General features: G+C 42.7%; 1 protein-coding gene across 1 annotated transcript in view; it reads left to right on the top strand.

Annotated features, from left to right (window-relative positions):
* Positions 1–13,871, top strand: part of plxnd1 (plexin D1) — a 50,248-nt gene extending 36,377 nt beyond the window's left edge. The window contains exons 22-36 of the mRNA XM_061257809.1: positions 956–1,068; positions 2,673–2,777; positions 3,816–3,946; positions 4,837–5,035; positions 5,206–5,352; positions 5,685–5,841; positions 6,308–6,411; positions 6,831–6,894; positions 8,005–8,039; positions 9,311–9,415; positions 9,532–9,695; positions 9,908–10,055; positions 11,520–11,660; positions 12,167–12,241; positions 12,749–13,871. Coding sequence (XP_061113793.1) covers positions 956–1,068; positions 2,673–2,777; positions 3,816–3,946; positions 4,837–5,035; positions 5,206–5,352; positions 5,685–5,841; positions 6,308–6,411; positions 6,831–6,894; positions 8,005–8,039; positions 9,311–9,415; positions 9,532–9,695; positions 9,908–10,055; positions 11,520–11,660; positions 12,167–12,241; positions 12,749–12,865 — 1,805 coding nt within the window. The 3' untranslated portion in view covers positions 12,866–13,871. The remainder of the gene's footprint in view (positions 1–955; positions 1,069–2,672; positions 2,778–3,815; positions 3,947–4,836; positions 5,036–5,205; positions 5,353–5,684; positions 5,842–6,307; positions 6,412–6,830; positions 6,895–8,004; positions 8,040–9,310; positions 9,416–9,531; positions 9,696–9,907; positions 10,056–11,519; positions 11,661–12,166; positions 12,242–12,748) is intronic.
* The last annotated feature ends 283 nt before the right edge of the window (positions 13,872–14,154 follow it).

Genomic DNA, 14,154 nt, shown 5'->3' with positions numbered 1-14,154 from the left:
GCTTCAAAATGCCATTAAAAGCCTATTGAAGTTTTCTCCTATTCTCCAATACTGTGTGTAGACCGGTTGAGAGAAGCCAGAAGTGAGGAGGGAGCTTTACAGATAGCGCCTTTGTATGCATGTGTGTGTGTGTGTGTGCATGTGTGTGTGTATGTGTATGTGAGTGTGTGTGTGTGTCTGTGTATCTGTGTGTCTGTGTGTGTGTGTGTGTGTGTGTGCATGTGTGTGTGCGTGTGTGTGCTTGCGTGTGTGTCTGTGTGTGCATGTGTGTGTGTTAGCTTTTGGAAGTTTCTGCTATGTAAGCGTGACTCAGAAAACACTCACATGCACTCAGCGGTCATGCTGGTTTTGTTATGGCTACCCTGTCAGGCCGTGTGTGTAGGAGGGGGCGGGAATGTGGGGCGACTCTGAGGCAGGGGCAGAGCAGGCCTGTCTGAAGGCCTGTGGGCCTGTCGGGAGTCTGCCAGATTTATGGAAGGCCTGGAGCCGGGATGTGTAGTGGCTGAACACGGTCTCTGTCAACGCGGGAGCACAGCTTGCCGCTTCGGTCACTTTAAAGAGCCTCTTTAAGGCACAGTGAGAGAGTCTGTGTAGTATGTCTGGGCCGATTTACTGCACTTACTTAACACCGGACCACCACAACTCCCTTTAAGTACTGAGAAAATATTATATAAATGCAACAAATGAATTTGACATTTTGAGCAAATACACAGTGTAATTTCTGTTTGTGATGGAGTTCCTGTAAAAAGTGCATGTCTGACACGTGTAATGTAGCTGTGCGATAGTCTCGGTTAAGCTGGCTATACAAATAAACGTAATATCTTTTCCCCCAAACATAAAACAGTACTGAAGTAAGTGGTTGTGATGTGAGGGGATGTGTAATGGGAGACAGTGGGTGTGTTTGAGTGCTGGGTTTTCCCACATTGACCACTGGCCCCTTATTGTTTCTCCGCAGGTTTTGCTGAGCTGCAGACTGACATGACGGATCTCACCAAGGAGTTAAACCGCAGCCAGGGCATCCCCTTTCTAGAATATAAACAGTTTGTCACACGGACCTTCTTCCCAAAGGTAGATATTTCGTTGCACTGTGGAAACCACAGGCCTGAGCCTTGCCTGGCAAGAATAGTGCTGGCACCCACACGTTGAGAAAACTGGGTCAGAATCTGGGGAAAATGTCTCTGGTTGTAATCTGTAGACATGAGGGGGAGGTACTCTAAGTGTTGAAAACCCAAGCAAATGTATCATAAGTAGTTTTATTGTTACCTCAGGACTTTCTGTGTTTCTCCACTGGGATACTAAACACTAAACAATCAACTTCCCCCCTTTGCTCTATTTCTGAGGTTATCCCTATTTTATGTGTTTACATCTTAAGAGTAGTTTCATTCTCTTACCACATCTGAGTGAAATATGTATTTCAAGTTAATATATAAGTATGTGTTCAAATACTATTTTAACTTTTAACTCTAAGTTTGTAACTAAGTAATTGAAACATACATTCAGTGATCACTTTATTAAGTAGACCTGTACACCAGCTTGTTAATGCAAATATTTAATCAGCCAATCATGTGACAGCAACTAAATGCATAAAAGCATGTAGACGTGGTCAAGAGGTTCAGCTTTTTTTCAGACCAAATGTCAGAATAGGGCAGAAATGTGATCTTAAAGACTTAAGACTTAAAAGGAATAATTGTTGGTGGCAGACAGGGTGGTTTGAGTATGGGATTTTCACACACAAAAGTCTCTAGAGTTTGCAGAGAATGGTGCGAAAAACAAAAAACATCCAGTGACCAGCAGTTCTGTGGGCAAAAATGCCTTGTTAATGACAGAGGTCAGAGGAGAAGGGCCAGACTTGTTGAAGCTGACAGACAGTAACGCAAATAACCACGCATTACAACAGTGGTATGCAGAAGAGCATCTCTGAACACACAATGCATCAAACACCTAAGCGGATAGGCTACAGCAGCAAAAGACCAATAAGTCTAAAAAAATAAGTCTAATCCCTAATAAAGTGCTCACTGAGTGTATAGATTTAAAATAATACTTGTTTGACATTCAGTGTTTTTTGATACATATGTTTGGTTTCGTGGATGTATTTGAAAATGAATATGTGGAAAAAACAAAAAACACACAAATGCACCATTGCTTTTTAAAAACATTTATGCAACCTTTTCCCTCATTTAAATTCACATGCATTTTTGTGAAGCCACTTTAGCCTTGCTAAACTTCAAAAGCATCAGGGTTTCAAAGAGCCAGTGTGAGAGTGTGCTGCAGCAGCTGAATATGGAAAACAGGACCTGCTTTTTGAAACAAAACACTTTACAGCCTTGTATTTACATCTAAATACTTCTAAAAGGTCATTTGAAATAAAAAAATGTGTAGATGGCTGCATTTGATTTTGGCCTGCCTGGTGCCTAAATAGTTGCAAGTTTATTATTTTTGGTGTCGTGCACCCAAGCGTATTCTGTCTGAAAATACAATATTATTTTCCCCATCATTGGTTCAGACATCTTATTTATGTCTGCGCTCACCCGGGGTGTACCATAACTCACTGCGCTTGTATCCTGGGATATGCTCTCTCTCCTAGAGGCCTGGTGTTTGTTTTTCCATTTTTGGAGATGGTGTGAGATTGTGTGCGGTTTATGTGTCCCCCTGACTGTGTGTATGTCATGCAGATGTGCTCAGACTATGAGAGGAGTCTGGTCCAGCCCGTCTATGAGAACGATGCCCTCGGCCCACGGGCCCTGCCTGAGACACACCCCCTGCTGCAGGACTGGCAGGTGAGGGTGGCTGACACTTAAAATCTGATACCTTTTAAACAAGACATTGGTCAGCTCAGCATTAGCCTCTACATTTCAAGTCCAAAACAGAGATTGCAGTTACAGCTGGAACAAACAAGGGCCACTTATGTCTTTAGCACAACTCCTGTTTGAGCTTTTGTGTAAAACGAACTAATCCTATTTTATAGTTTCCTTAGTACTGATAGCAAAGGGCTGGACAATGTCAGTGGGATTAACCAGATAACAGTTTATTCGGAATGCTGAACATTCCTTGCAGTGTGAAGTATATTTACTATTTCAATATTATCTAAAATGGGGAAGTTGTAAGCATACATTTGGCCAAATCCCCATCCTCTGGACTAATCGCATGTTTGTATTTGAAAGAGGGTCCCCACTGTTGTTTCACAGGCTGTTAGTCAGTGGAATCTGTCTGCATTTGATTAAGTGGTCTGTGATAAAATGGCCTTCAGAGACACCGCTTTAAGGTCCCAGTATATAAATCCATAAATACAATGTGCATTTATCTTCATCTACTAATCTGTCCTCTTTTTGTCTCTTAAAAAAACATATGCCTTCTTAGATTAGCAGTCCTTGCGGATGCTCCTATTGAAGAATTGCTGTAAATTTCTGAGCTAGATTTTTAATCAACATACAGTAGTCATCATTAACTACTGTATATTGAATTTAGGATATTATAAATTACTATTTTATTTAAATCATAGTACTGTAATGCTTATTTCAGGATATGTAGTTTGTATATAGGCTCATTATCAGTGAGATGTCTCCAGTCAGAAAGTCACTGTCTCTTAAGATAAAGGTGCTATAGAATGTCACACTGGCAGAGAACTACCACACGTTCTCGTCATACTTCCATTACTGTCATATTACAGGGCAGCTTATCCACTAAAAAAAACCCCTGCTGTTTTACCTCATTCATCACTTTCCCGGACTGGGTGTATCCCATGATGGTGTGTCCTTATTGTGTCAGTTAGGTGTGCTGTGCCTTTAGTTGTTCAGTGTGCTGTGTCCTCCCTATAGCCCTCCAGCACTGCCAAGCCCAACATGGAGGAAGGGATTGCCCTGTTTTCAACGCTGCTCAACAACAAGCATTTCCTTGTCACCTTTGTCCACGCTCTGGAGCAGCAGAAGGATTTTGCTGTTCGGGACAGGTGATCTACACAGTGTTGATTTTAAAGATTCCAGGGGTGTCCGCTCTGGTCAGCTTTTGAATACCCTATCCCGGTTAACATTTCTGAAGTGAAAAGTCAATTCTAGGCATTCTAGGCATTCTGGTGAAAACCCGGCTAAATTTGGTTGACTGGGTTAACCTAGTCTGTTTATATTAAAACATCTCAAATCCTTGATTTCCACCCATCTAAACATGAAGATTCTAACTTTTTCTCACTGGGGTTCATGTTTTATCCTGATTAGTAATATTGGTGGGCTGGTTCCATCAGTGTCCTTCAGAAATTCAGGAAAGTGTGGCTAGTTGCAGTTGAGGTGGACAGGTGTTGCACTGGAGGGCTGCACTTATTACACAGCTGGGATTGGCAGACCACAGGTGCAATGAGACAGAGAACAATTCTCTGCCAGATGAAATGCTCCCTTCCAAAGATGTTGATTCAGACCATGGGACGTATCATTGTGCCAAGGATTTCAGCTGGACACGGCACCGAGGAGGACATTAGATGAGGACTTTATGAGCGAAAATGCTTTGGTTCCAATTGACATGAATAAAACGAAATAACTTAAATTAAAGCTTTTCTGGTGGTTTAATCAATCTGCTTGGCCTGCTTTAGACTGTATAGAAGAGAAATACAACTCACACAATTCATAGTGACTTTTATCTGCCCTGGTATGAAGTATGAAAGGGCCTTTGTTGTCAATCCTCTCCACTCTCTCCCCCCATCCATAGCCACTATCTGATCTGTCATTAATAGAAGCAGTGTTTTTGAGGAAAAGTGGTCAAGATGACTGCCCTTGCCTGTGAGTGTGTGCGTATGCGCGCATGTGTGTACGCGTGTGTGTCTGACCCAGTATTTGTCTGTTTTTCCCTTAGGTGTAGTCTGGCTTCTTTGCTCACCATTGCACTGCATGGAAAGCTGGAATACTACACCAGCATTATGAAGGACCTGCTAGTGGACCTCATTGATGCCTCCGCCTCTAAGAACCCCAAACTGATGCTTCGACGCACTGAGTCTGTGGTGGAGAAAATGCTGACCAACTGGATGTCCATCTGCATGTACAGCTACCTCAAGGCAAGTTCAGACATTATCCAGCAGGGGGGCTGCGCGCTTGCTCCCGGTCACTGCGGCTAACATCTTGCTATTGTTTAGTGCTGATTCATTCTGGAGATTCTGGATGATGTCTTGCCACTGCTGTGTCATCTGTGCAGGAAAACAGTAGCTGAAATGTTTTCTTCCTTCAGGAGACAGTGGGCGAACCATTCTTCCTGCTGCTCTGTGCCATCAAACAGCAGATCAACAAGGGCTCCATTGATGCCATCACAGGCAAGGCCCGCTACACTCTGAATGAGGAGTGGCTGCTGAGGGAAAATATCGAGGCCAAGCCCCAGGTGAGTGGGAGGCCCTGAGCAGACCCTGATGTCACTTCCTGCTGAACAGCGTTGCCGTGGTTACAGAGCTAGATAACTCCTCTTTAAACTGGCACGAGAACTAGCTCCGATGTCATCTGGTCTGAATTATTGCTTAGGGTTTGAAAATAGTAATTGGCCATCAGACTAGTCTAGCAAATAAATTACTCAAGGAAAATAAAAGTAGATGATAATGGATATTTGCTTCAGGAAATGTGTAGCCTTCATATCACGGTAGTGATAACTGAAATGTTTAGAAACTAAAACTGGGGTGTGCCTGAGTCACTGACTTTGTCTCTGTCTGCTGGAACCAGAACATCAATGTGTCATTCCAAGGCTGTGGGATGGACTCCCTGATGGTGCGCGTGATGAACACAGACACCATCTGCCAGGTCAAGGAGAAGATCCTGGAGGCCTTCTATAAGAATCTGCCTTTCTCTCAGTGGCCCCGGGCTGAGGATGTGGACCTGGGTAAGAAATGTTGTGCTCTTCAGGCCCATAGCTATACCACAACCCAATCATAAGCCTGATGCCCATACCACAGCATGTCCCATAGCTCGAGCATCGAGCCTAAATATATTCCCCATAGTCAAAACACAGCTTAATCACGAATGCTATGCTACAACACAGCCAAATGGCATGCCCCATAGTACATGGATCAATAACACTGCCTATAGCCCTGTCTAGTCCTAGTCATCATGCTGATAATGACTTACTCCTTATTTGTGGAAAGCCATGAAGAGAATGGATGAAAATCAGACTAAAGGCAAACACATGCCCAGCAGATCATTCTTTAGAGGCTGGCTGATGAATGACTGGTTTATGCAACCATACACATTCCCCTCGGGGTAAGTTTCCCAAGGGAGAACTGTGGGTGCCCTTCACACAATATTGCACTGTGTGCATTCCCCCTCTCCCCCACCCCCACCTACTTCAGAGTGGTTTGCCTCTGGTGGCAACAGCCGAATTCTTCTGGACCTGGACAACTCCTCGATCATGGAGGACGGCAGGAAGAAGCTCAATACGGTCTTCCACTACAAGGTGAGCGCCCTCGGTCACGTGCGTGTGCACTTGCAATGGCATACTTCCTCTTCCTCTGTTCCACCATACTTCTGCTGCTTTCATGGCTGGCTTAGTGTAAGGGGGTGAGGTCATGCTGAGGAGGATGCCACGGCATGCTTGTGTGGTTGCGCGTCGGAGGCTGACACTTTGTGTGGTATGCTCAAACAGACGAGGTGAGATCCGTGACCTTGGGTTCCTCAGCACTCTGTGTAGTTTTAGGAGTGCCACGGGGAGCAAGCTGTGAAATCAATGGAGCGTGTACGGTCTCGGCCTGCTGGAAATGCTGTTCAATCCATTCCACCGTGTTGACTTTATTGAGCACCCGCCCCCCCCCCCCCCCCCAGCTGTCATACATATGATCTGTGGTCCCACCTCCTAACTGACCCTCCCCCCTCCAGATTCCTGAGGGTGCCTCCTTTGCCATGAGCCTAAAGGACAAGCGTGACAACACTTTGGGAAGAGGTAGAGCAAGTGCCCCCGTTTTATTACCTGTTTTATTTCCTCTTTTCTGCTCAGTGTTTTTCTAAACTCATTTATTTGCCCAAACTTGCTGTGATATGTTTTATTGCTCTTAACATGTGACTTTAAATTGTTTTGCTGCTTTGTGATATTGTAATACACATTGCATATGTATATGTATGTAGGTTTTTGTTTTTATTGTAAAATGTATTAATGTTTAATCTGATGAAGGCCACAGTGGCTAAGTAAACCTAGTATATTTTTAAATCTACATTCATTTTTAAATAGTCAGACTGTGATCTTCAAATTTTCTCTTGTATCTTGTCTCTTCATCTCTTGCATTTTCTGCCAAAAAAAGTATTTCTAGCATGGACGTCTCCCCTTCTTACTCTGGTATCTCTTGATAAGTGCCTCTGGGGGCCACCTTCTATTCATTTGAAATGAGCACCAATAGAGAAATAAACACCACAATAACCAGCCATTGAGTTATTGTGTTGACCTCAGAAACATCATTAAAGAAGATGAGCATCAACAGTGGAATTGCATGCATGTCCATAGGGAATGTTAGAAAGGAAGAAAATGGCAGATGAAATGGAAAAGTATAATTGCAGTGAGAGATTACCTTTGCAAGATAAACAGAGCAGAAGAGATAGAGAGGATCCACATTACTCAAGGAAAACAACGTGGAGCTTTAAAGGCTCAGCATTTCTGTCAGAGGCTTATTTCTCATTCATGCCAAGCCAAATGCGATGTATTACAAAGAACACATTAATCTTGTTCTTCGTGCTATAATACAAAACAGCTTGAGTTTATTGCCTTGGCTCCAGGATCAAATCTGAAAGTCTAGCGGGGGGGTGAAAGGCACCTGCCTGCCAAACAGACACATTGTAATAAATGTGCTGTCAATGAGAGGCTTGTTTAGACCACCAGCAACGAACAGGCTTGGGCAACCCCCTCCCCATCTCTGTAATGACTCCACTGCATTACAAACCATCCGCCTGGCTCCAGAAGTAATTATCTATCACTATGTCACTGTCTCTCCTGACCCAACACGATTGATAGTCTGCCTGCATTTGACTGATGGCCTTTGTTTTCATGTACTTCACTCAACAGTTAAGGATTTGGACACAGAAAAGTATGTTCACTTGGTAAGTATACCCATTTGTGTATATACACCTCCACATTCACACACAAACATACACGTGGAAGAGAACACACACACACAGACGTATGCCACAAGACTCAATGAGACAGTTTGTCTGTGATTCATTAGACGGGCATTTTTATGTCTGGAAGGTGGCACTATGAGTGGTGTGTGGGCTATTACTGCATGCGGAGTAAATGAGGATGTAATCATTTGAGGAGTGAGGTAAAATAAGGTTGCAACACAAAAGCGCATTAAGCTTTTAAAAAGGTTGTGCTTTTTAGAGATGAGTCATGCATTTCTTTTAGCAACTAATTTCAAGTGTTACCATATCAAGTATGTTCTTGATTCTAGTCTCAAAATGAAATCCTGAGCTCTGTTGTTTGACACCAGCAGCTCTTGTCCCTAGATATACAAGCTTACAGAAGCTATATATAATATTATATATACATTTTCCTATTTGAAGGTTAGAGGTACCTTTACTAAATTTGGGATGTTACTAATGATAGTGTGTTTCGGGTCTTTGGCCAACCAAGGTTCCTAAACTTAAATAATTAATTTAAAGTAAATTAATTTATATTGTTTGCATTATGTATCTGTTACATATTATATAGGTAATGTGCACTAATAGGGGACTAATAGTTTGCAGCATAGCTAAATTGGGAAACAAACCTTAAAATTTTATGAATACAAAAACAATACAAATCAGATTGTACAGTGTTTCCAGAGACTGTGTATATGAAATTATTTATTTTAGCATTTGTTCACAATTATGTGAGTATAAATATGCTTTTCATATTGTGCCAGTACTAGTTAACTTCAGTGCATTTTGTTTGATCTCATTTTACATCTACAAATGAGATTAAACAAAATTTCCTGAAGTAATTACATACACACATAGTTTCTGGATGCATAACTTCCCTGTAAAAGCTGCTTTTAGAAGTTATTTATGGAAGTGTATTTCCTTAGTTTCGACCTCAAAACATCTGCCCCATCTTAACAATGGCAGGTCATCAAAAGCTTTTGTACATATCTAAAATAGTCTTCATCACACTAAAATCACAATCTAAAACACACACTAGAACTGAAATAGTCTCAAAAGCCCTGAAAGTGTACCATCCATTTAAATGCCATAGTAGGTGCCCACTGCCCAAGCTTGTATGGGGAGCAGTATATATGAAGTAAATCAGATATAATGGTAATGTAGGAGTCACTGATGACAGCATACTGTAAAGCAGCAGCTGAGACCAGCCCTGTGTACTGCCCCTCGTCCAGGTCCCTCCTCATGATGAGATGCACGAGACTAAGAAGTCCCACAGGCAGAGCCACCGGAAGAAAGTCCTACCTGAGATCTACCTGACCCGACTCCTTTCCACAAAGGTATGCAATATCTGCCTTAGCTCTGAACCCCCCTCTTCTACCTTTGAGATACGGCAGTACGTCTGAGTCGTTGTGGGCCACCATGGTTCTGAATACTTCTGCTTCTGCTTCTGTAGGGTACACTGCAGAAGTTCCTGGATGATCTATTCCAGGCCATTCTCAGCATCCCGCCAGAAAGACCACCATTGGCTATCAAATATTTTTTTGACTTTCTGGAGGAGCAGGCCGACAAGAGGGGCATTACAGACCCTGACACCCTGCACATTTGGAAGACTAACAGGTAGGAGGCACCACATGGCACCATAGAGGAGACCCATTAAACTGAACACATTCACTTTAATAGGCTGAAACAGGACATGGGCTGCATCAATGTGGACAAGATTACAGCCATTACTCATGGTTGTATTCGCAAGGAATGGGGAATGCACATCATTTTGAAGGTGTTTCTTCGGACATTTCACCGTGCGACTGTGGCCTGCTTTCTCTGCATAGCTTGCCTCTGCGTTTCTGGGTGAACATTCTGAAGAATCCTCAGTTCGTGTTCGACATCGATAAGACGGACCACATGGACGCGTGCCTGTCTGTCATTGCTCAGGCCTTCATTGATGCCTGCTCCATCTCTGACCTCCAGCTTGGCAAGGTGAGTCCTCCCTACTGCCACAGTCCTGTGTGCTTCCCTGGCACAGCATGCAGCACCACAGCCAGGGCACTGCCAGGAGCGCAGGCTGTATCAAAGACATCCTGACCTTCGAGACACAACTTCCACGTCAGCGCCTCCCTTAGGAAATGGACTCCTAAAACAAAGGTCGCCCCTCATCCGAGTTGAATATCATTCATGTTATGCAGCCAGCTGAGCCCAATTCTATTTAAAATCTTATCCAGATTGGCCTAAAAAAGACTTAAGATTTAAAAGTATTTCGTTTTTTCTTCTTGCGCTGTGCCAATGGCTCTCGGCCTCTTCTCTTGGAGACATCATGGAGTGTTAGTATCAGCAGTTCTGGGGGGTGATGGGGGAAGTGCCTTTCTGGCCATTTCCATGCAGGAAGCATTGTTATCTCAAGGCCTGCAGACGGTCAGGGTGGGGGCAAGGTTACACAGCAGATGGAGAGAATCTGCAGGAAGTCGCCCTGTGGACAGGAAGGAAAGGCTGGTTTATCAAGCGGACCACAGAGAAGCTGGAGAGAGCGCACGCACACACACACACACACACACACACACACACACACCTATCAACATCTGTCAACCTGCTTCTCAGGGAACTTTGGGAAGTGCAGTCAGAAAATGGAATTAATGAGACATTTAAGGTGATATTTTGTGACAAATCTTTCAGTCCATAGAAATATGAACTATGTTTCATAGCCAAACATTACTCCTCTGATTTATTTTTAAATACCACGAGATCATGGAGGATTGTTGACTCTGGAAATGTTCCCTCTTGTGTTTACTCTTGGGGATAAAACTATTTTGGTGACGCAGTAAATGGAAATTCTTATGTCCTCTGTGCTAAGTAGGTGGGGTTTTATTAACGCTATGGCACATTGGATTTTCCCACAAAATAATTAAATAGCTGTATTTTATTTTTCAAGTAAAATGAATTAGAGGACCATGTAAGCACTCTGGAAAATGGCTTCTGCTAAATGGCAATAAGTAGATTATAATAACCTTTCATATTATTTTTATTAGTATAACAATAGTTGTCATGGTAGTGTTGCAGACAAAATTTACACATGGTGCATAAGGCAACAGTTATAACCAACATGTCAAACAAAATTTGGCATTATTTGACAAAAATGAATAAAACTGCAAGAATGTAATATTGTATTTGTTTATTTTTAACTATAGGCTATAGACATGACATTTGCCACAGCTGAGGTTAAAAACAACCTGAATAACAATAGATGCTTGAAAAACATTTATTTTATTTATGACAAGGCAATCACAATATTGTATTTACTGCAGGACACAACACAAACTATTTAAAATTACATTATAATTAGTGCCTATGTATAACTAGTTGAATATAAATAAATAGATCCTCCATTTATGAGCAGAAGATGAGGCAAGAACTAAAGCAGCCATTGCCTCTGTCACATCTTTCTTTCAGGATTCTCCCACCAACAAGTTGCTTTATGCCAAGGAAATCCCAGAATACAAAAAGAGGGTGCAGTGCTATTACCACCAGATCCAGGAGATGGCACCACTGAGCGAGCAGGAAATGAACGCACACCTGGCGGAGGAGTCCAGGGTGAGATAACCATTTCAAAATCCCAGTATGTGGTCGAGTGATATACAAGTTAATAAGACTCAAAGAACGGTGTAAAACTGGACGGTGATGGGTGATCTCATAAAAACAACGATTGGCCCTGCTGTGACTGAAATGCAGAAAGGCATGTGTCTCAGGAGTCCTGAGGCCTGGATTCAATAAACACTTCCCCTCAACTCTGACTAAAAGAGCAAGCTATTTCCTCATCAATACAATTTGGCAGGTTAATCTGGGTGATCACTAAATTCACCAAAACATATTTATTGCTATTCCTTCAATATTGTTAAGTCCGTTTTATTCTGTGTGTATGACTTCAAATGATCTCATCTCTTATTGGTACTTTTTTTTAATTTTTACTTTTCCTTCTTTTTGGCACTTAACATTATGTATTTCACATCTTAGCAAAAGGTGGAGAGAAAATAAACTGTATTTACTTCAGTGGAACTGCTACAATTTGCTGTATGTCTCCTCATCTTTTTCCCCCACAGAAATACAGGAACGAATTCAACACAAATTTGGCCCTGACTGAAATCTACCAGTATGCCAAGAGATATCGCAATCAAGTAAGGGAGCATCTTTCAATGTGTCAGCATAATCTGGATGTATCAGCCAACATGATCAGTGCTCGCTGTCACAGAAGTTTTAGGTTTCACAAAGTAAAACAAGATTCAAATCAGAGTAGGTTGCAGCATAGCATGGGAGCTAACAGTGACTGCCTTCCTTTAAACTCATTCTAAGAATGCTGATCAAAAGCCAATGAATATTTGTTCTGCATTGTTTGGTGGCGCTGACAAAGTTTTGATTGCAAAAATCAAATGTTGTGTTTTAAAAATATTTATCTCCTGCACCTTGTGACCTTAACCTTTAAAAGCATTCTTTGAGCTGCACAAGCTTGCCTGTTTTCTGCTTTCAGACTGTTGTCTGAAGACTGCCAGAAAACATCTTGGCTAAACAAAAAAAAGTATTATGTGGGCTTTGTGAAGCGTGCTTGCTTGGTTAAAGCACGTTGGGGCGTTTGGTGTTTGCGAACGGGTGAGCGCTTGTGAAACGGCTCTCGTTCTCTCCCGCAGGTGGTGAACGCGCTGGACGCCAACCCCACAGCCCGTCGCACACAGCTGCATCACAAGTTTGAGCAGGTCATCGCCCTGGTGGAGGACAACATTTACGAGTGTAGTAGCGAGGCCTGAGGGAAGCCCCTTCCCTGCGTCCTCTGAGCCACCGCACCCAGCCCCACCCCATATTCCCACAATCCCCTCTGTTCTTTGTACATACGGTGGGGCGATATACAAAGACATTACTCCCATCCAGTATCAGACTGCTTGGACGCACTAGGCGTATGGGGCCTGGAACATCAGGAGAGACTAAACCAAAAAGAAAAACAAGACAAGCGAAAGCTTGTCAGCTCACTGACTCAAGGGAAGACTCATCCCCCTTTGCCAAGTACTTCCTGTTGCTGAGTGTCATTGTGAATCAATTGCCCTTAGCTTTGCTTCCACGTAAACGTGACTGGAGACATGAGCAAGATTGTGTTTCTTTCTAGGCTATGAATACGACATGAAAATGGGTGCTTTTCAGATGTTTGTTCTTGCTTTTGTTTCTTGTTTTCTGCTCTAGATAGGATCTGATAATCGAGGTCCTCTTCACATCCTGTTGTTATCAGGCCAGAAAAACTGCCCAGGTTTCACATTGCTGAAAGGGACCAGGAAGCAATGGATGCAATCACATACACTGGCCCCTTCAGCGTGAACATAAGCCGACAATGCACTGTACTGTAAAATATGTGTTCATAGCAATATTTATAGATTGGTTCTATGTTTTCTATGTTTGTATTGTATGTATTGTAATATGACTATGAAGGTGAGAGAACCTGAATGAGACGCCCTGCCCTTCTGCTGTCCAGGCCCGATGCTGCCGGTCTGAGCTGCGGAGGACCAAAATCTCAACTATTATTGATACGAGTAAACTGCAGATAGAAATGAGGGCCTGTTGGTTTACTGAAAACCTAAACGTATTTACCGCTGGACCGGACAGGCCAGGACACTGAACTACTGAGAGTGTGGACTTTAGACAATGTGCCAGGTTTTGAATGCCGTGGTGTTTCACCAGAGGTTTTGTGCTTTCTGTTTTCTTCTCTTGCCTGGAAAGTGAGTTAAAAAGAGAGGAACATGATTAAATGAATGAGCTTTGTTTAAAGATTCTGCTTGTTTTCTTTACGCTTTCATTTATTTTGACATATCTTCACTGTGGCTAAACAGCAACGTTATGGGCCTGTTTTCCTGGCAACATAAGCACAAACGCTCCTTGGTGGAATTGGTCGTTTTGTGGGAGGACATATTCATTGCCTGCCCCAGGTTTTGTAGTTTGTGGTCTGCAGTAAACCAGTTTGCATCAACATGGGTTGGGAGCCACAATTGGAGGCCTGTCAATAGAAACATTTGGATTTTGGTGGTCGATAACATTTGCTTTTTTTAAACCA

The sequence above is a fragment of the Conger conger genome, chromosome 10, assembly GCF_963514075.1.
Source record: "Conger conger chromosome 10, fConCon1.1, whole genome shotgun sequence".
NCBI lineage: Eukaryota > Metazoa > Chordata > Actinopteri > Anguilliformes > Congridae > Conger > Conger conger.
This window is presented reverse-complemented; position numbering and strand designations above follow the sequence as displayed.